Source organism: Camelus dromedarius, chromosome 24, assembly GCF_036321535.1.
Source record: "Camelus dromedarius isolate mCamDro1 chromosome 24, mCamDro1.pat, whole genome shotgun sequence".
NCBI classification, from domain to species: domain Eukaryota; kingdom Metazoa; phylum Chordata; class Mammalia; order Artiodactyla; family Camelidae; genus Camelus; species Camelus dromedarius.
In genome coordinates this window covers 31,483,386-31,504,610 of record NC_087459.1, presented here as the reverse complement: position 1 = coordinate 31,504,610, position 21,225 = coordinate 31,483,386, and the positions used below count along the sequence as shown (strand labels likewise).

Below are 21,225 nucleotides of genomic sequence, written 5' to 3'. Positions count from 1 at the left end.
CTCTCCCGAGACCACGGTCTCCTCCTGAGATCACAGCGCTCGGGCCTCAGGAGAAGCCAAGTGTCGGGACCACGTGGGCCACGTGGCCGATCGGAGGTGCTGACAGCCCAGAGACCCCCCAGATTCTTCTCTGGTGCCGCCCTTCCTTCTGCCACTTAGTCAGCGGGTACTTTTTAAGGGCCTGCCGAGTGCCAGGTGCCCTTCGAGATGCCGGAATCGTTGGACCCAGGAAAGCTAGGACTTAGCTGACTTGCTAACCACGGTCCTTGCTTTCCTCAGTGCAGGGAGCCTGTCCTCCAGTGAGGAGAGAGCAACACACAAACAGCTGAACAAACAAACTCTGATCCTGATCAGTGCCGAGAAGAGAGCGGGGGCGGGGGGCGGGGGCTGGGGGCAGGAGGGACCCAGGTGCCCAGTGTCAGAGGTGACACCAGCCCACAGAGGCTCAGTCGCCGGGGCATGCGGAGGCGGGGGAGCCCACAAAGGGAGGAGGGGCGATGCCACGGGGCCGGTCACACGGGCCACGGTGACCCACCCAGCTCTTCGATGACCTAATTCCTCGTCTCCTCAACGGTCCTCCCTGCCCGGCTGCCTGCGTGCACCCTGGGGTGGGGTGCTCGCTTCCTCCTCTCCCCACTGTGTGCCCAGGACTGCAGTGCAGAGAAGGGAGCAGAGGGTTCCCCTGCTCATAGACACAGACAGGCTGTAAAAATTACAGATTATTTAATGTCCAGGAGCAAAAAATATAACCAACATATCAAATAATATTGGCTCTCCATTTAGAGCCATGATAAGTTTCCTTTTAAAAACTAAGCACATTCAAGGAAAACAGGGAGTTGATTTGAAGAAGAAAATTTAAGCCCTGGATTTTATTTCATCGACTCTAAACTGCCATTGACTGTGAGATTCATTGTTATTTTATGAAGTGCTACGAAAGAAAAAATGCTTCCAATAAACTATGGCCCAGTACTTTGGTATCATCAGTTCCGAGCTGCATCCCAAATCGGAGATGTGAAACGCGAGGGGGAAGAGAGCGCGTCTCGGAAAATCAATGAACTTTGGTAAATAACGGTAGAGGTGATGTGTGGATACAGTCTGTGAAACGGCCCAGAGGGCGGGGACCGACACTGACCTAGCGTGGCCGCACTCAGCTGTGTTCCTTCCAGAACCGGGCGCCTGTCTGGGGACAGGTGGCCTGGGCGTGGCTGTGGTCACAGTCCCAGCCCCAGAGGCCCAGAAGGAGACAACAGGCCATGCTCTTGCCCTTAGGAGGGAAGAGCCAGGGATTACTGGAGACCTTCATTTGCTCACCTTTTCAAGGCTATGAACCCACTAGCAAGATTCAAATGAGAAAGGATTGCCAGAAACCGTGCCTCTGACCTACGTTGTCCGTCCTCACCCCAGGCAATGAGTTTTCCCATGCTGCCTCAACTAAGTGACTTCCTCTCTGAGCGGAGCTTCCGTGTCAGTGGGTTTGCAGAATCGCTCCTGGCTCCTGGCGAGCACCTGTCTGCTGGGCTGGCACATTAGTCTCGGCGAAAGCCCTTGTTCTCCAGGCCAGCCGCGTCCGCACCCCTGCCCAGCTGGCCTGGCCCTGCTCCACGATGTCCTCCCCATGGCCACGCTCGGGAAGGGCCTCTGGCTTCGCTGTGCGGCCGGGGCTGTGGTTACCTGCTCATTTCCCCTCGGCATCACTCACTCGGATTCTGTGTTCACCACACGTTCACCACGAGCAGCTCACCGGGCTCTGTGCTCCTGTCGACACGCCCCCGCCGGGCAGGCCGACGGCGGGGGTGGGGGCTGTTCACCCAGCACCTGCTGCAGACCAGGCGCCTGCCTCCCACTTACGCGCATCCTCTCAGAATCCTCCCCACGGCCCTGCAGCGTGGACCGCGGCTTTCCTACCTCCACAGACAAAGCCATCGGCCTTCCAGCCCCTTAGACGCTGACCCGGGCCTGCGGTCGGGGAAGGTTGGAAAGAAGAGGGACTCGAACCCAGGTGGTCGGGCTCTGGAGCCAAGGCCTCACCTGCCACGTGACGGGGAAAATGTCTGGAGCGCCTGTGTTCTGAAGAGAAGTGTGACAGGATGTCGGAGCGGAGCCCGAGGGGCTGTTAGTAAGCACTTCTGGTTCCGGCCGCAGAGGGGGCTTGTCATGCTACCACATGACAGCAGGGGAGTCCCCGCGGTCACAACCGTTTTCACCTGTGTGCACAAGGAACGCGACAGCCGGTCCACAGGGAGGGCTGCTGCCTCCAGCCTGGGCGCGGGCCCCCCCCGGCAGAGCTGGGGGAGCCGGGGCTCTGCTTCCCCCGCCTCGGCCGCCGCGGAGGTTGAGTCAAGGGCGCTGGGCTCGAGGACAAACCGTCCAGACCCAGGTTCTGACCATGCACGTCCCGGGCTCCCTGACTCGTGCTCATCTGTCCTGTGGCCGGTCTGGGGCTGGGGGTGCTCCACGGTGACCGTGACAGTGATGGGAGGCGCCCAGCCCAGCCCATGGCGTCACAGGGCTGCCTCTAGCACCAGGGGGCCCCAGCTGCAGACCCCATCCCCCAACAGCTCTGTCCTCGCTCCCGCTGGGGTGAGGTGGCCACGGGCCTGGCGCCTCCCCCCAACCCCCCGGCAACCAGCAAGCACCCTTCCCCATCAACCTGGAGCCCAGGGCCAACCTGGTGACCCTGTAACCTTCCAGAAGTGCCCTGTTCATCACCACCACCCACTTGGCTTCTCAGGATCCCAGCATGAGCCTGCCTGGCCTTCGCCAGACAGTGGTCCTCACCCCTTCCAGCTGCCCACAGCCACACAGGCCAGGGAGGAGCCCGGCTCTCGGGGGTGGAAAAGCAGACTAACCGAGGTGGGTTTGTAAGGAGGCCACCAGATGCAGGGCCAGCCACAGACCCACAGGAGCCCGGCCACCATTGGCCCCACCAGCCCCCAGCAAAGGCCAGGCCAGCAGTATGGCGGCCGTCTGGAGCCACTGGTCCCGGAGCAGTGCAGTCCACCGTGGGGAGGCAGATGGCAGTCCCAGGTGTGATCACAGGGTCAGGGTCCTGGCTTTCTGTGCTCACCTCCAGCTCCTCTTCCTGACCCCTCCCAACACTTCGGTGAGGTCGGCGCCACCAACTCGGAACAGGTGGGAAACTGAGGCTGCAGAGGTCAAGGGCCTTGCCTGGCGTCCCACGGGGAGTAAGTAACACACCTGGGCTGGTTCCAGGTTCCGGGGTGCCACCCTCTGCCTCCTGGCCAGCCAACCCCACGAGCTGCAGAGAGAACCCACTCTTCAATAGAGCTCCTCTCTGCCTGCGGGCAATTGGGGGCGTTTGGACCTCCTGTACAGAAGACCTGGCTGCCACACAACTGAGCAGGCCTCACGCTGTGGGATGGAGCCATGGTTCAGGACGGAGAGGTTGAACACAAGGCAGTGACTGTGGGAACAGCACACGGCTTCCCTCACTGAAGTCAAGCTGCCCGGTGTCCCCGGCCCCCGCTTCCCCCAGTCTCCACCTCCAGGCCCATCCCTTCCCCGCGGTCCCCCAGGTCCTCGATTCTAGACCTCCTCCCCTCCAGGCAGCTGGCCGACCTGATCTGTGTGCTCCTGGAGAACCTGACTCCCCCTTCACTGTGGAATCCCGGGTCTCCCACAGGGAACCATGGAAGTGGTAACTGGGACTCCGAGCAACGTCACTACTTCCTGATGCTTCAGAAAGCCCGCACATCTCCCAGAGGCACGGCTACGGACGTGGAGGAAACACTGGGCATCTTTATCTGGGGCCAGAATGACGTCACCTCCGTGCTAGCACTGCGGGGAGCACCACGGGTCACGCAAGTTTGTGGTGAAGACAGTAAAAACAGGTTGTAAAGCAATGGCCTGACGTTGGGGGTGACCGGGCCGGCCTTGCTTCCTGCCTCGTCCCCCACGCCCCCGGCAGTGTCTGGATGGACGTCCGCAGACTCCCAGGCAGGCACCGTCAGCCCAGGCCCAGGGAACAGACGGCACGGTGTTTATCCAGGGCTGCGACCCCGTGGGGCCCCCACCAGGAAGGCAGGCCCACCGTGTGGTGTGCCGAGGCCACTTCCCTGGTCGCCGTGGGAACACGCAGCCTCCCCGGAGCGCCCAGCCCCACGGAGCACTGAGCCGTGTCCCGGGAATCTGATTCTGCGGCAGAGCTATTTTTATGTTTTTAAAAATGTTTTAAATGGAAGTGTTTTATGTGATGGCACCCTGAGGCTTTGGAGTGCAGGGCACGTTTTTAAAATTGGCTAGATAAATAAGGTTCTGACAGAGCCGAGATGGGGGGCCGAGCTCTGCCTCCTGGTGGGGTGGCACTCACAGGGTCCGCGCCCAGGTCTGGTTCTGCTCCGAGGAGAAGGAAGGCATTTTTTAACAAAAAAGAGATGCCACTCGAGAAAATCTTTGTATCCGGCAGGACCCCGTGCGTTTGCTGATGGCGGTCATGGTGTGGGTGAATTGTCACCCTGGAAACCCGACTCGCGAGCGGTCTGGCCAGGCGCAGGCTCTTGGGGCAGAACCGGCCCTGCATCTCTCCAGAAAAACTTGAATCCCCCAAAAGCGGCCAAAATCGCTCTGAAATAATTTGGAAAGAAAAGTTTAGCTGAACAAATGTTTTATCAAAGGCATAACATGAAGACAGTAAACCCACTAGAAGGTGTTTGGGAGACCAGTAGGATTAGGGGAATTTGAAAGCTGGACGCACCTCGTCGGGGCCTTCGGAGGTCAAGGCTGCCCAGGGAGTCAAGGCGAGGAGGCAGACGGGCCCGCGCCTTCGTGGGAGGCCGTCGGCCCTCTGCGTGGGGGCCGTGGTGGGAGCGGAGGGGGAGCAGGGCAGCAGGCCCCGGGCACAGCTCTTCCACCAGTCCTGCTGGAGATGCCGTGTCCCAACGTCTTCCTCCAAGAGATGCTGACAGACACTGGTGCCCTGAAAGCTCTGAGAAGTCCCGCCGCCGAGAGCTCGTGAACCTTCTGGGTTTCGGTGCACCATTTTCAAACCTGTGGTCCCAGACAGCCCCGCTTTCCCTTCTGGAACGTGCTTGTATGTAACTTTCAGTCTGTATCCGCCTCCCAGCCTGTCCCGTCTCCGTTCTCTGATTAAACGTAGTTCCGCCCACAGCACCCCTGCTCCGTCTCCAGGTTCATGAGCCAAGTGTCTGTGCCTTCACAGCTCTCTGGGTGGTGGCACCAGCGGTGGTGGTGACAGAGGCGTCATCGTTCCCTTGAAGTCCGCAGTGAGGTTACTGTGTGTTCCTGGGGCCTGTAGGGGGCACGGTGGCCGTCGCAGGGGGACGGGGATGGGGGCTGCCTTTAGCCAGCACGGAGTCTTCCTGCATACTCGTCCACGTTCTCCGCCCGGTGACTAAGTCAGGAAGCCCGAGGTCGCCTGCGACGCAGCTCAATGCCACGTGGGGAGGGCCCTGCAGACCCCAGGGCCCTGCCCTGCCCGCGGCGCCCGGCCTGGGCCTCTCCCCCTCCCGACGTGACCAGGGAGCCGGGCTGCTGCCTGCCCACCCCGGGCCCCCGCAGGGTGTAAGGCTGCTGCTTCCTCTGTCAGCACCCACTTGTCAATCAAGCTTAGACTCTAATTGCACTTGCCTGTGCTGAACATCGGCCATTATCACCACTTTAAACTCCTCCTAATTGTGAGAAATAAGTCCTCTGCAAACCAGGGGGGGGGGGCTTCCTGGTTACAGGGCCCCTCTGAAGCCGGCCCCCTCTCGCCCTCCCCAGGGGTGAGCAAGGTGGTGACGGTGGACGTGAAGGGGAGCTGGCGGCGCTGGCTGAAGGTGCGGGACCTCACCAAGGGGGCGACCTACTTCTTCCGGGTGCAGGCGCGGACCATCGCCTACGGGCCCGAGCTACAGGCCAACGTCACGGCCGGGCCTGCCGAGGGTGAGTCCCGCGTCTGTCCTGCGGGGGCGGCCCAGCCCGCACCAGCGCAGGGCCTTCCCACGCCGCCGTCTGCAGGGGGCCTTGTTCGGTGCAGATGAGCGACTTCCCTGGTGCAAAGCCTGTGACGTCGGTGGCTGTTTTCAAATACAAAGAATTAGGAGAAAGTAAGTGCATGAAAGGTTTTAAATAAGATAAAGTTTTCACATCATGAGGAGGAGCCCGTAGCTTCCCACTTAACAAACGACCTTGACCTTTGTTTAAATCCGCCTGGAGGCCAGAACAGCGGGTCAGACACGGAGGACGCTGCTGCCTGCGGCCGGGGCGCCTTCACGCCACGTCGCTCCTTCTGTTCCTTAACTGCAGTGTAGTGACCCACGGCGTTGTGTCAGCGTCAGGTGCACAGCAAACTGCTTCAGACACATGGACATACATTCTTTTTCAGAATCTTCTTCACCATAAATTATTACAGGAAATTGAACATAGTTCCGTGGGCCACACAGTAGGACTTCGTTGTTTATCTTCGTTGTTTTATACACAGTAGTGTGTGTCTGCTAATCCTCAAATCCTGATTTATCCCTCCCCCCTTCCCCTTTGGTCGCCATAGTTTGCTTTCTGTCTGTGAGTCTGTTTCTGTTTTATAAGCAAGTTCGTCTGTGTCATATTTTAGATTCCACACATAAGTGCTATCACGCCGTATTTGTCTGTCTGATTTACTTCACTTAGTGAGATCATCTCCAGGTCCATCAATGCTGCTGCCTTAATTCTCTGGTCGACCCCGTGAGGGCCCCCCCCATCCCCCCACCCTGCCACCCCCCATTTTTAAGCTGAGAAGCCTGGGACTGAGGGAGGGTGAGCCCTGCCCGGAGAACCAGCTGCAGAGCGGGCCCCACTCGGTGGGACAGGGGTCCCGGTGCTGAAACCTCCCTGCTCTCTTCTGCTCCATCCCCCAGGTTCCCCGGGCCCCCCCCGAGACGTCTCCGTCACCAAATCTGCCTCTGAGCTGACCTTGCAGTGGACGGAGGGCAGCGCGGGCAGGACGCCCACCACGGGCTACATCATCGAGGCCAGGCCCTCAGGTAGGAGTGGGCGCTGCCCCGGAACCACGTGTGAATGAGGGGCTGGGTCAGAGCCGCGGGCCCCCTGCCCAGAGCTTCCTGCAGAAACAAGGGGCCCCTCCGTCCTGTCTGCTTCCGTGGCCGCGGCTGCGCTGTTAACCTCGCCGCGTCACACAGGCTCGGGGAGGACGGCTGTCACTCTCGGAAGTAGTGGGTGAGGACTTAGGGCCACTTGAAGACGTGCTCAGGTCACCAGGGGACCCCGAGTGTTTCCAGACCCACCTGGGGGCCTTGGTGAGACCCGTGCTTGTCGTGGTCGCTGTCACAAGTCCTGTCAGTGGTGAGACCGACTCATCACCTGTGAACGCGAGGTTGAGCTCCCCCCACCCCATCTGCCCTGCGAGGGCCCCTGCCTTCTGGTCAACTTGATAACTGAGGACGGACGTGATTGGGAAGGGAGCTTCTGATGGGCTGAGTCGGTATTACTGCTGGGAGCCGGGGGGATGTCCCCAGGGCAAGAACACCGAGCGCATTCCCTGCGACCTTCAGATGGTCCCACGGTTCATCTGGACACTTCAGCATGGAAGTCCCCAGTGTGCCAGGGACGCGTCCAGTGTGTCACCAGGTCCCGCTCTCTGGATGGAGGACAGCGCTGAAGCATTTCCATCTAACATGTAAAGACGCTGTTAGACAAAGAGGAAAGAGCCCCAAAGTTCACACGTCCCCATGCCACAGGCGTCCCCTCCTCCCACCAACTGCTTTTGAAAGATCACTAGTTAGAAGCACCGTCTAGAAACTTCTGAGAAGAACCTAGTACATAAGACCTAAAAAGTTTCTATGTGAAGGCGACATGAATAGCTCTTTGGCTTAAGAGCATATCAAGAGTTCCTGATAAGCGGGGCATTCGGCCTGTTCTGGAAACGGAGGGTCCCAAATACACAACAGGCCTGGGCTGGGCAGAGGCCTCTGTGGTCACTCATCCCCCCGTACCTCGGAAAGTGGTGGCACCCGAGTAGCCAGCCAGCTCTCTCGTGACAACGTTTGGAAGTCCAAGGTCAAGGCGAGGGCAGGGAGGGGGTTCCCTCTGGGGCTGCGGGGGAGGGGCTGCTTCAGGCCTCCCCATCCCTTCAGGGGCATTGCTGGCGACCTTCCGTGTTCCTTGGCGCCAGAAGCAGACGCATCCCCCAGACCCTCCCTCCCCCTTCACGTGGCCGATCCCCGTGTTCCCGTCCATGTCCAGATTTCCTTGTTTTATAAGGACCTCAGTCACATCAGATTCAGGCTTATCCTAAAGACCTCGTCTTAACTAATTCCATCTGCAAAGACCGTATTTCCAAATGAGGTCCCATTCTAGGGTTAGGCCATGAACATACGAGTGTCAGGGGGACACAACCGAACCCATTACAGTAGGTAAGTGAGTGCGGTTCCTGTGGAACTGCCGGCAGTGAAATCGCAGCCGTGTTCCTGTCACGTTCCAGCTGTGGCAGGAGCGGCCAGGGGCGTGGACACTCATGTTACGTTGAAGTCACTGTCGTGTGCAGACACTGCAAGACCTTGTTATCCAAAGCGTCCACGAAGACTCCTGACTTGCCCTGGGATGCGGGTGTCACCGAAATCCACGTCTTTCCACCGCATCTTCAAAGACCACGTAGCTTAACAAGGCGGCCCGTGACCAACACCTTCCACGGAACCAGGAGACAGACGTCACCGTGAACTTCAGTCCCTCTAGGTGACTGTGAGCCTTACCGATATAACGGGTCTCCTTTTCAGTTTTAAGTTATGCATCTAAAACCATCCTGAGACGGGGTGCCTCGGAGTCAGCGAATGACCAGAGAGCACCGGCACAAAGGACGCACACAGGAGGGCCTTTTCCTCCTCCCTGATGAGAGCTAAGGCTCTCAGCGGGCGTCTGGCTAAGAGGGGCCGCAGGAGGGGCCCTCGGGTGATGGCAAGGCTCCGTGCCGGGACCGCGTCACTCTCCGTCTCCTGGTTGTGTTGCACGGTAGTTTCAAGAGATGATACCCTGGGGAGCCCTGGATCAAGGACACCCGGGACTCGGTGTGGCTTCCCACAGCTGCACGGGGAGCTACAGCGGCCTCAAAGTAAGCAATTCAGCTTAAAACGGCGCCCAGAGCAGGCTGTCGGCCACTGAAAATTGAGAAGGACTCCCTGTCCTCTCCGTGGCGGGGGAGGGGAGCTGGGAGTCAAGAAATGCTTTGATGAGTTGTCAATACTTAAACCCTGTGCAGACCCACGGGCCTGGGACCCCAGCTTTCATCTGCTACGGGACTCAGTGCCCACGCGTCAGGCACTGTGTCTTTTCCTCACCCGGGCTCTCCGGCCAGACTCTCCGGGCAGGGCGGTGGTGTCTGAAGGGGCGGGGCTGTGGTGGGTGGGCCCCGTTTTACCTGGGGAGGGGTAATTTTTGATAGAGGGCTGCCCACCTCCGCTAGGGGCCCCTCGCCACTGGGTGTCTGGAAGATTGAGTCCCTTTGTTGGGTGCCCCGGGGGCCTCCAGCTGCCTGCCCGGCCGCCTGCCTGGCCACGTCTCCATCTTGCACCTGGAAGGCAAGAAGCTTGGCTGCCCAACTGGCGGGAGAGAATGGCCGGCAGGACTGGGAGAGGGTGGCCGGCAGGGTGGGCAGCCCAGGGAGGTACTGGTGCAGCATCTCGCCTGAGGATCCTCATTTCAACCCCTGCGAATTCCGCTGACGCCCTAATGTGGACATGACCGAACAGCCGTGAATGCAGAAAGCACCAGGCTGGGATGCAGGCTCCCTCTCACTCCCGGGGAGGGGCGGTCAGCGAGTGTGGGCCCCAGGACGCGGCCCCAGACTCCGCAGGGCAGCCTCGGCCGAGGCACGCCTCTGGTCGGGTGACTGTCTCCTCCCAGTTGGTGTGGCTGAGCTCCCAGGAAGGTGGTGGAAACTACGCAGCGGACACACATGGATGATCCATTTACACAAATTATCCCGAAGCATTTGACTGTGTAGATCAGGAAACCCGATTTACACATTTACACATTAGATCGGCACTAAGGGAACCGCAAGTACATTTTCCTCCCCAGAGCAGCCGTGAAATCCGTACTGAGGACGTGCCCAGTGCGCGGCAGACGCTGTGTCGCTTTGCTCACGACGGATGTACTTGGTCCAGAGATGAGAGCGGTTTAGATGGGGGCCGGCCCCCCGCCCCCAAGTGGGCCCCTCCCCTCCACTTCCAGCCCTCCGGGAGCCCCCCAGTCCTCTCCCCACTCGTCCTGCCCGTTTTCCTACTTTGACTGGTGGACTTTTTAAATGAGCAAAGAAAAGAAAAATCGGTATTTTTTCCGAAGGTGTAAAATCCACCAGAGCTCCCAAGTCGGCATCTCCAGCAGAGGGCTGCGGCGGCAGCTCCGACCCATCACCGGCCCATGTGGACTTTGGGGTCTCCGTTGCGACCGCCATGCTGGTGGCCTGGCAGCCTCCGCAGCTGCTCCCCTGCGGGCTGGGTCCCTGCACAGGCCATCCTCCAGATTTTGACATTCATCTTGTGTCTCCTGCCTTAAATGAGGATCCAACAAAAGGTCATTTTTTTAGCTCAGGTGTGTTTAGCCTCTGCTTTCAGCCCCACCTGTTCCAGTTACGTTTCTGACGCAGACCATCGATAGAAAGAGAAACGGCAGCGTTTAAGGAGCAGCACCCGCAGGCGGGCGGCCGCCCGCCGCTGGGGGCCTGAGTCGGCGGAACCAGGCGTCGCGGGCCATGAACGAGTCTCGCTCGGCACGGAGACCCCGTTTAGTCGCCCATGAAATCAAACTTCTGTGTGGGCCTGTCGGCCTGTCTGCCTGTCTGCCTGTCTGCAGCTCGCCATGTGCTTCTGGGCATCCAAGGGGTGAACTGAGCAATGGAGCCTGGGTGTGCCTGGACCCAGCTCTGTCTCAGTTCCGAAGACATCCGTCCCCATTCGCGTCAGGGGACACAGGTGCTCCTGCCGCCGGGCGGGGAGGTGTGGCGCCGACTCGCTCCCTCCCCAGGAGCATGTGTGCTGGGCTGGCGGACCTGGTGGGCTGGAGGAGCTCTCCTTCACAGGGGTCGTCAGAACCAGCCATTTCCCAGGAGACAGGTACCACAATGGGGCAGCCAAGACCAAGAGCTTATATTCTTTACAGAAAACCAACCAGTGGGGCCGCGCTCATGTGTGGGGACCCTCACTCAGCTTGCCTCCCGAGCCCGACGGGGTCTGTGTGCGACGAGTGCGATTTATCCAGGAGCATCTTGCAAGTTTATTTCCCAGCGGTCTCCCCACCTTCTTACCTTGTACTGGCGTCTTCCCAACAGCGAGGGTCCAGGAAGGCACTCTCTTGGGTGTCCAGGAAGGGGGCTGGGCCCAGCAGATGCCACGGACACCCCGCCACAGACATCAGGAGGCCCCGGCCTGAAGGTCGACACTACCCCCAGGAAGGTCAAAGCCTGGTCACCAGCAGGGCCGGTCTTGTCCTCTGGCCTCAACCAGCCAGGGGTGTGTGGCTTTGGAAGCGAGCGACTGTTCTCTTTGGCCAATCATGAGCTTTCCCAGGATGGTGACATAGGAGCTCCTAAGTGGAGAAGGGGAGCCGGGCGGGGGTCTCCCGCACGTCCCAGCAGGGCAAGCCTCACCTGGGGCTCGAGAGCAAACCAAGGCGTATCCCCAGAATGGCCTTGAAAAACGCAAGGGCCCACATGGCTCTCAAGTGTGGACTGAGATGGAAATCCAGGCCCGGGGATTAGCCTGGTGCGTGGAAAATCCGCTTCACAAATCTCACTATGGTTAATAGTTCTGTAATGTTATTTCCCCCCTAATTTGTAGACATACTTTTCTCTATCATTGATTTATTGAGCTATTTAACAACATGATATAAATGGGAAAACCAGTCCATGGCGAAGACACAGAGCGGACGCTGTGGCCGCGGCCGGGGTTTTCCCGGCCCCTCAGGGTCGCGGTGTGAGCGTGATCGTGGGCAGGCAGCCCAGCGAGTACAGGTGGAGTCCGAAGTGCTGACTCTGCTCATTTTGGAAAGGAAGAATTAAGCAGAATAAAAGCAGTTAACTTTCCAGGTAACTCAGAAGGAAATTCTCTTGGTGTGGCCCCTCCCAGCAGTTCTCAGTGCAAATGGGTTGCGAAGTAAATCATCTGTGCTGAGATTCTGTATCAATATTTTAAAGTGTTTTTATGAAAAATGCACATAATTCCTGGGGCTATGACAGCGCTTAAAATAAAATGTGGCCTTTAGGCTACGGTAGAGGAAGGGGAACTCTTTTTTTTTCCTTGGGTAGCAGGAAGGCATTACAGAAACATTAATGCAAAAGCTGTTCAGGGAACCCCCTGCAGGCGCGCTCAGGCCTGCTCAGGAGTACTTGTCATGCTCTTAGTCCCTTCATTTCAATGGGCTTAGTCAGTATCCAGTGTATAAGAGTCTGTATTTTTCCTTTAGTCTCTTTTACAGCACGAAGTTGTCTTTTTAGAGGAAAAACATTGCACAACTTAGTCAACATTTAAAGCCCTTAGAATGGTCACCTGCTCATAGTAAGTGCTAAATAAAATGGTGGCATTGTTATTTACTGAAAGCTTGCTTGTGCCAAACCCTGTGAAAAGCTATGGGGGTACAAAGACGGGTGAATGGATGGGTTGGTGGGAGGATGGATGGATGGATGGAAGGAAAGATGGATGGATGGAAGGAAGGAAGGATGGATGGGTGGATGGATGATGGAATGATGGAAAGATGGAAGGAAGGAAAGGAAAAGAAAGGAAAGATGGATGGAGAGAGGGAGGGAGAGAGGGGAGAAAAGAAGGGAGGGGGAAAGGAAGGGAGGAGGTAAGGACAGGGAGATGAATTGCGTCAACTGGTGTTTACTGAACTGTTGAAAAATGCAAGAGCCCAGAGGTGCAGACAGAGAGGTCAGTGTCATGGAGTGTTCTGGAGGCCCGCTGGCGGAAGCTGCCGTCTCTTCCTGGAGTGTAGGCGTGGGTCAAGGTCGGCCTCAAAAAGGTGAATCTGAAAGGGTGAAGTTACCTTGTTGACTTTCCTCCGTCCCCTGCCCGTGTAGACACAAACAGCTCGCTGAGAACAGACATCGCGTCTGATTCCCTGTTGGCTGGAACAACCAGCCTGACCAAAGAGTGAGCTCTTAGGTGTTCGTGGGTCGAATGCTGGGGGCGGGGTGGGGTGGGGAGGGGGGCCACGGGCTCCAGGCAGAGGGGGCGGTGAGTGCGGAGAAGACCCTCTCTCTGTGCCTGTTGCTCCCTGATTGTTCCTGCAAAACCAGAAATAAACCACATACATCAAACATGCCATGTGTAAACCCTCACATTTGGGGGAGGGGAGGCAAAATGATTCGCCATTTTGACTTTATTAGTGGTAATGGGTATCTTGGTGAGAAATTATTGTAAACATGAATATTTAGGAATAAATAATCAGTGTACTACTTTCTGTCTGTACGGAGACTTGTGCCTTTAAAATCTCAGTCACATCCATTCCTTCATTAACCTGCGACTCTAAGGACTTAATCGGTACAGACCCTAAATCCTGTGCAAATACAGGCTGACACACAAGCAGTTGCTTTCCGCTCACCGTGGGGCCACCCGCCCGAGCGTGTCTGGTGTTTCAGGTGTGAGGTAAGGTTGTTTCCAGACACCCGTCAGCCCCGTGAAGCTGTCAGCATGTGTACGTGCAGATTCAAACGTGCTTTCCTCTCCAGATCACCTGCTTTTGTAAAAAGATCACATACCTGTGCCAATAAGACAATTTATAATTCTTGAAGGGTTGCTACTTCAAATGAACACTCTGGGCCCTGAGCCCACTTTTTAACAAAACGACTTCCTTAGAGATTAGAGTCATATTTTATTTCCCAAACACGATGTGGTGTGCTGCTATGTGGGAGGCATTGTTTAATCCTTAAACACACCTGTGGTGTAGATGCCAGTGTCATCACCATTCTACAGACAGGGTCCAGAGAGGTTAAGTACTCTGCCTAAGGTCACACAGCTAACACATGCTGGGGCAGGCTTTGTACCAAGGCTGTGTAGCTTCTTCCTTTCTCTCCACATCTGATTTTCTGGCTTTTGCTTCATTGTTATTAATGGTTTCCTGTATGTCGGGGTTTGAAAAATTCCATCCGTATTTTTATTGTGGTAAAATGTACATAACATAAAGTTTACCATTTTAACCATTTATAAGAGTTCTGTTCAGTGGCGTTAAGTATCTCTACGTTGTTGTGCAACCATCACCACCATCCACCTCCAGAACCTGTTCATTTTCCTGAACTGAAACTCTGTCCCCATTAAACTGTAACCCCCCGCCCCCTCCCTTAGCCCCTGGCCACCACCTTTCTACTTTCCGTCTCTATGAATTCCACTCCTCCAGGGACCCCATGTAAGGTATTTGTCTTTGTTGTGTCTGGCTCACTTCACTGAGCATCACGTCCTCAAGGTCCATCCATGTTGTAGCAGGTGTCAGGGGTTCCTTCCTTTTTAAGGCTGAATCCCATTCCTCTGTGTGGATGGACCGCATCGTGTTTGTCCACCGTCTGCCGGTGGGCACTTGGGTTGCCTCCCCCTTTTGGCTGCGGTGAACGTGGGTATATAAGTATCTATTTTTTTTTAATTTATACTTGTATCTGGTAGCAACTCGCCCGAGTCCTGCCACTCGCATCCCCACCCTCACCCATCCCTCGGGGAGGGCGGCTGCAGGCCAGCAGCAGGGCAGGCTGTCGTCTGTGAGCGGGGGGCCCAATCTGGGAGAGATGCAGCCCTAACCTCTGCCCCTGCTTCGTGTCCCCTGCAGATGAAGGCCTGTGGGACATGTTTGTGAAGGACATCCCCCGGGGCGCCACGTCCTACGCCATCAGCCTGGATAAGCTCAGGCAAGGAGTGACTTACGAGTTCCGGGTGGTGGCCGTGAACCAGGTGGGCTACGGGGAGCCCAGCGGCCCCTCCACCGCCATGTCAGGTACGCGCCCTTCCCAGGAATGCGGGGCTGAAGCTCTTTCCTCTGGTGGCAGGGGGGTGACGTGGACCCATCACGATGGGAAGAGGGCCACTGTGTGCCTCGTGCGGGCCGCCCAGCACCTGGTGCTGGGGAGAGCGGTGTGGACCCCCACCTCTGGCCGGACCCAAGTGTCACCAGCAAGGCCCCTCGCCTGCTTCTCCTTGGAGGAGACCGCGCTGAGCCCGAGCCTTCTTGAATTCTGCCCATTTCCTCCTCAGTCGGAGTCGTGTGCGAGGGCAAGGGCCGTCAGCCTGGGCTGAGCAGGGTCCCCTCTGGGGTGAAGGCGTTCCTGAGACCCTCCCTTCGCTGGCGTGTCCTTACCGGGGAGCTACCCGCCACTTTTGAAACACAAAAGTGGCCCCCAGCAGCTGCCAGGGAGCGTGTCAGCCCCCGAAGTGAGGGCACGCCAGGCTGGGGCATCCCTGAGAGACGGCGGAGAGGCCCAGGAGGGTCCTGCACCTGGTGCCGCTCTGCAGACGAGACTGAAGGTGGAGGGTGGCCCGCTCTGGGCACCTGCCCTCAGCTCCACTCTGGGTAGAGTGGCGGGGATGGAGGAGGCTCGAGTATGCATGGTGCTAGACTCCGTCCTCACCAGTGATGTGGGGTGGAAGTGACCCCGGAAACCAGGATGGGCTTCTTGGAGGAGGTGTGCTGGGGCTGGGTCTTGAAGGATACAGAGGAGATGGCCACGGGGGAAGGAAGAGCCTGGGACAAGGCAAGGGGGTAGCAAAGGAGGAGCCGAGGTGGGACAAGGAGGTGGGGAGGGGAGGGGAGGCAGGTCCCGTGGTCTGGACTTGCTCCTGGGACCCAGGTGCAGGTGAGAAGTGGGTCTCAACCTTGGCTGCACCCTAGGCTCCCCCCTCGGGGACATGCAGGGCCCGCCCTGAGGCTGTGACTGCATCCCATGGGGCAGGGGTCTGGGCATCATTATTTTTTAACTCTGCAGCAGTCCTGACCTGCAGCCGAGGCTGCAAGCCAGGCTCCAGAGGGCTTCCGGTGAGGGGCGGTGTCTGGCCGACTGTGCAGACATGTTTGGGAAAAGGGAGCCAGCCACAGAGGGCAGGGCAGAGAGACTTTTGGAGGTGGCAGGCAGAGCCTGGGCCAGGAACCACCAGAACCTTCCTTACAATCAAGAAAAACACATTTCTTTCCCCTGCATCCACCGGTGTAAGCCCCTGGCTGCACTGGTGTAAACTGCAGGCATCTTCGTCCTCCCCTGCCGTGAGCCTGGAGGAAGGACGGCGTCTGTGGGCGCTCAGGCCTGTCTCCCTGGCGGGGAGCGCACAGGAATTCCGGGGGTGCCGAGGGGGAGGGGCTGCGGGAAGGACCCAGAGCACCCCTCACTTGTCCAACGAACACTATCTAGAAATATCACAATTTCCTTATTCCCTGCATTTTATTATGAACATTTTAAACAGACCCCAACGTAGAGAGAACAGAATAAGGACCCCCCAGCGCCCACCACCCCGGGTCAGCAATTCAAGATTTGCTTCCCTTGGTTCATCTACGGAGATCAATAGAAAGCAATTCGAGACGCACAGAGCTTTTCATCCCACCAGGCGGAGCCGGTGGCGAAGGCCGGTTCCCACGTGGGATGGTGGCTCCACACCCTGGAGGTCACAGGGCGCCCTGGCTTGAACAGTCTTCTGAAATCTGTGGCAGCCCAGCACCGGCCTTGGCTGCCAGCTGGACGGCGGTCAGCTTGTCTCATCATTCAGCGAAGCTGGCAGGCTGTCACCTGCTGGCACTGCTTCAGGCCCCGCTCTGCAGACCTAGGGGTGTCCCACCTGGGGTGGGAGTCCTGGACCCCAGCCCCGGCCCTTCTTCTCAGGCCCACTCTAGACTCCTGCCCAGCAGCCAGCTGGGGATGCACTGACCTTTTTAGATGGAGGACTTAATGTCCAGCCTGAAAGCCAACTTATATATTTGGAATTTAAAATGCTGCCCTCCCCAGGGAATCCCTGTGGCATTGCATCATCCAGAGCAGACCTCCCCCCTTCACTCCCCGCACGCACACTTTTCACGCGGCCAGTGAGGAATGCAACACAAGGGAGAGGCGTTTCCTGCAGGCCTCTGCTCCTGGCGGGCAGGCCCTGGGCTCCACCTGGGCCAGGCTGCACGTTCCATCCCGGGTGGGCGTCTGCTGCCTGGAAACGGGCTCCCCTGCCGGGAAGCTCGCGGAACGCACCGGCGGGACCCGGGCCATCCAGCGCCCACCAAGAAACAGCTCCCGTTTTTCTGTTCTGAGTAAACAGAATAAAACATGAGGGAGAAGAGGGTCCTTCAAAGCAACTTTCAGATGAAACCTTTTCTGTTCCTTCTGGGAAAGCGTATCTCAAGGCGGGGACAGTTGTTTGGCTCGGTTTTGCTGGAGGCCCGAATTAAACCACACACAGATGGTTTCTGTGTGGGTGTAGACGGCCCAGCGCTCGGCCTGGGCAGGAGTTGGCCCACGGGGCCCCCAGGCTGAGACTGCACCCCGTGGCTGGTGGGGCCCAGCGCTGAGGCTGTTAGGAGGGGCCGCGTGTTCCACCTGAGAACTCGCTCTGCAACGTTCAGGACTGAGTGAGGCAGGAGAGGGGACACGGTTGGGAAGTGGCCTCAGTGGCCGGGCGAGGTGACAGGCCCCAGGCAGGTGGCGTGTGGCGGTGGTGATAGAGGTGGTGAGGGGGCTGGGGCGGGGGGGGCAGCCTCCACACCCGAGGGAGGAGCAAGTCCAGGCCCTTCGGTCCCTCCCTCCCTCTAACCGGAGCAGCAGCAGGAAGCAGATGCAACCAGAACAGAAGCGTGATGGAGGCGGTCCAGGCAGGCTCCGGGGTGGGGGCCCCGGGATGAGAGGAGCCCCGGCTGGCAGAGGAGGTGGCCCCGAGCCTTGTCTCCGGGGGACTGGTCAGTCCACCTGTGACAGCTCAGACCAGGCAGAGCCCTGGGCCTCCCGGGGACGCGGGGTTGCCCCTCGGGTCCTCCTCGCTCCCCTCCAGGAAGCCCCCGCGGCCGTCACGGCGGTGCCGGGTTCACGCTGGACTCTCGTCCCACGTGACCGTGTCTCCGTGCCCCTGCAGCTCAGGTGGAAACCCCGTTCTACGAGGAGTGGTGGTTCCTCCTGGTGACAGCGCTGTCCAGCCTCATCGTCCTCCTGCTGGTGGTGTTCGCGCTGGTCTTGCATGGACAGAACAAGAGATACAGGAGCTGCAGCACAGGTGGGACGCGCCCCTTGCCGTCTCCAGAGGGGCCCTGGCCCCCGAGCTGAAATGCTCGCGGTTTCTTTCCTCCCACGTCTGTGGGGCCGACATCCGCGCTCCATTTCACCCCATAAAACAGAGGCGCCCACCTTCCTTTCCGAGGCAGCAGGCGCCACGCTCCGGACCTCGGTTCTGCCCTCAGATTAGCCATGTGTCCTCTGGGTCACGTGGCCTCTGTGAGTCTGTCTCCTCATCTGCCCCGTTGCTCAGATGCAGTCGTGTTTTTGCACGTGATTAGAAAGTGTAACGCGTTAAACAGACGAAAAGTCACACTATTCGGTGTCATGAGAACAGCGGCCTGGGGCGCATCTCAGACGTCAGGTGCGGCCCGGGGACTCGTGCAGAGTCGTGCCTGTGGTCCAGCCCTTCTCGCTTCCTGGGTGAGAACCTGCCTTATGCCCCGCAGCCCAGCTCCGAGCCCTGGGCGCCGGGTCACTCGTGCTCCCAGCACGCATACCCGGCGCTCAGTGTCTGCTGCTGAGCGGATCGCCATCATTAGAGCCATGGGCAAACCAGCACGGGGCAGAGTGGCCACCAAAGAGGGACGGCCAGGAGCCACCTGACGGATGGATGTTTCTAGAAAGCAGAACAGTGGGGGTCCTTAGCGGAGAAGCACAAACACAGAAGGTGCCTGAGGGAGCCTTACCGGGTGCTGGAAATCCTCTGCCACCTCTGCAGGGCGGGGGGCACGGGTCCCCGGCCCCCAGCCACAGCAGCGCCGTCACTGCACCACGAGAGTTAATAACACCAGGCACTGAAACTGCCCGCCATTTGCTTCTGTAACGTTAATCCATTCATCCCTGTAAGAAAGGATTTATTTTTTTCTGTATAAATTCACTTCTAACAAGTGTCCGTAAATCAGATTGTATCCCCGTGGGATTTACCACGTAGGAGGGGCGTGTCGTTTTGCTGCGTTAACGCTGTTACAGAATCCCATGTCTGGCACACAGAAAGTCTCCCCGCTCTCCCCCTCCTTCTGCATCTGGAAAACAGACCCGGAAAGTCAGATGCTGATACTCAAGTCTCACCCTAGAGCATTCATTTAACGTCATCACCGAAGCCCAGGGGGAGGGAAAAAGCCCAACAGCCCCTCGTCCACCTGAATGTCCACGGGCCTGCCCAGGAGACGCAAGGAACCTAAGCCTTGGCTGCTGCAGCCTCGCTCCACTCCCGCGGACGACCGTCCCCATCAGGTTTCCCCTCTGATGTTAGTTCTCACCCACTCACCTCCCATCAACCCGAATCCCTCCTCGCAAGCAACCTCCCCTTGCCTTTGCCGCTCTCCATGCATTCTGCTGGCCTTTCCGGCGCGCACGGGTAAAGCAGGAAGGTGCTGTGGGGTCCCCCGCAGAGAGGACCCTCGGGGTTAGAGATGCTGATGAATTTACAGACACGCACGGACCCCTGGCTGCATGCTCACAGTGTCCTGGAGGCTGGGACGTAGTTCAGAGCCCAACTCTGTGAGCAGAACTAGGTTGTGCCTCCCAGAGCTTCCAGTCTAGTAGGGGAGGGAGACAGGGACCAGGGGCAGCGAGGCGGCGCAGGAGGAGCCCACAGGGGTGCTGGGCGCCGCAGGGAGCAACAGCATCGGTGTCAGCCGCGTCCAGTCACGCTCACAGACCTGTGCGGCCATCATCGGCACTGTCAGTTTTAGGGCATTTTCACCACCTCAGGAAGAACCCTGCACCCTTCGGCAGCCACCCCTTGTCAATCTATGCTCTACATACAGTTTTATGACAGTGAGGTTTTTATTTTGAAATGGATGAAGTATTTAATTTCCTCAGTTGTCAAAAAGTGCCTGCACCCTGCGGACTCCTGAGTAAGACACTGGTAAGGATGCTTGTAGTTTGGCGCCAGGCGAAACAGACACCGTGCTGCCCCACCGTCATTTTGTTCCCGTGTTGATGCTCCCCGCCCAGCAAGCCGCTCCCAGTTTCCACTCGGCCGCCGCAGGGGACGCCGCAGGCGGCCAGCCCTGGCTCAGGTGGGGTAGGGCTGGGGCTGCTCTCTGACCCTCCCTCGTTTGCCCCGGCCCGGCTTTAGGGAAGAGCATCTCCAACATGGAGGAGTCTGTGACCCTGGATAACGGAGGGTTTGCCGCCTTGGAGCTCAGCAGCCGTCACCTCAATGTCAAGAACACTTTCTCCAAGAAGAACGGGACCAGGTATGGACGCGGGGGCTGCAGCCCCGGGGCCCCACCCCGCAAGTGTCCACCAAGTCCCAGAGGGGCCCTGCTGAATCCGGGAGGGCAGGGCTGGCGAGGGTTAGAGGTACGTTAAATACATTCCTAGGAACAGGAAAAGAGGGCAGGTCCCGGGGGTGGGGACATGATCTAGGGAGACCTCCCAGGCTGACTCCATCGGCTGGATGCCCCCAGGTTAGGGGTGCCTGTCACGGGGGGCTGTGGGCAGACAGGAAATTGTCTGCACCCATTGCAAGAGGGCATCACAGGCGGCCGCGATGGTGGCCAGAGGGCATGCCAGGAGGGAAGCCTCCAGGGGTATCTTCTGCCCAGAGCTGCCCGAGCCGGGTGGGGTAAGTGTGGCATTGTCCCGGTCCCCAGGTCCCCGCCCCGGCCGAGCCCTGGCGGGCTGCACTACTCGGACGAGGACCTCTGCAGCAAGTACAACGGCGCAGTGCTGACCGAGAGCACAAACCTCAAGGAGAAGTCGGTGGACGCCTCAGAGTCCGAGGTCAGTGCCCCGCTCTGTCTCCACCCACCGCCGGCCCCGAGGGCCATGTCCCTGGTCTCACTCAAGCCTCTACAACCACACGAGGCAGGCCAGGCCAGTGACAAGTGACCCCACCTCGTGGACGAGTCCCGAAGGCCCTGGGCGAGGCCAGCTCCTGCCTCTGTGCCTTGCCCAAAGAGGATTTCAGGTCTGCAGACCATCCTCGTCCCATTTTGCATTCAGAAATAAACCTAGTGATTTCTGGAGGTCGCTGTGGGCCATGGTGGCCTAGACCTCAGTTGGGTAACCGAGGGCCCGAGCCTGCCGGATGGGGAGATCCTGGGACCCCC

General features: G+C 58.6%; 1 protein-coding gene across 3 annotated transcripts in view; it reads left to right on the top strand.

The window, feature by feature from the left end:
- SDK1 (sidekick cell adhesion molecule 1) overlaps positions 1-21,225 on the top strand; it is a 451,634-nt gene that overhangs the window by 418,321 nt on the left and 12,088 nt on the right. For all 3 annotated transcript variants that reach the window (XM_064478731.1, XM_064478730.1, XM_064478729.1), the window contains 6 exons: positions 5,743-5,904; positions 6,855-6,980; positions 14,758-14,922; positions 18,024-18,161; positions 20,247-20,367; positions 20,767-20,896. In XM_064478731.1, coding sequence (XP_064334801.1) covers positions 5,743-5,904; positions 6,855-6,980; positions 14,758-14,922; positions 18,024-18,161; positions 20,247-20,367; positions 20,767-20,896 — 842 coding nt within the window. The remainder of the gene's footprint in view (positions 1-5,742; positions 5,905-6,854; positions 6,981-14,757; positions 14,923-18,023; positions 18,162-20,246; positions 20,368-20,766; positions 20,897-21,225) is intronic.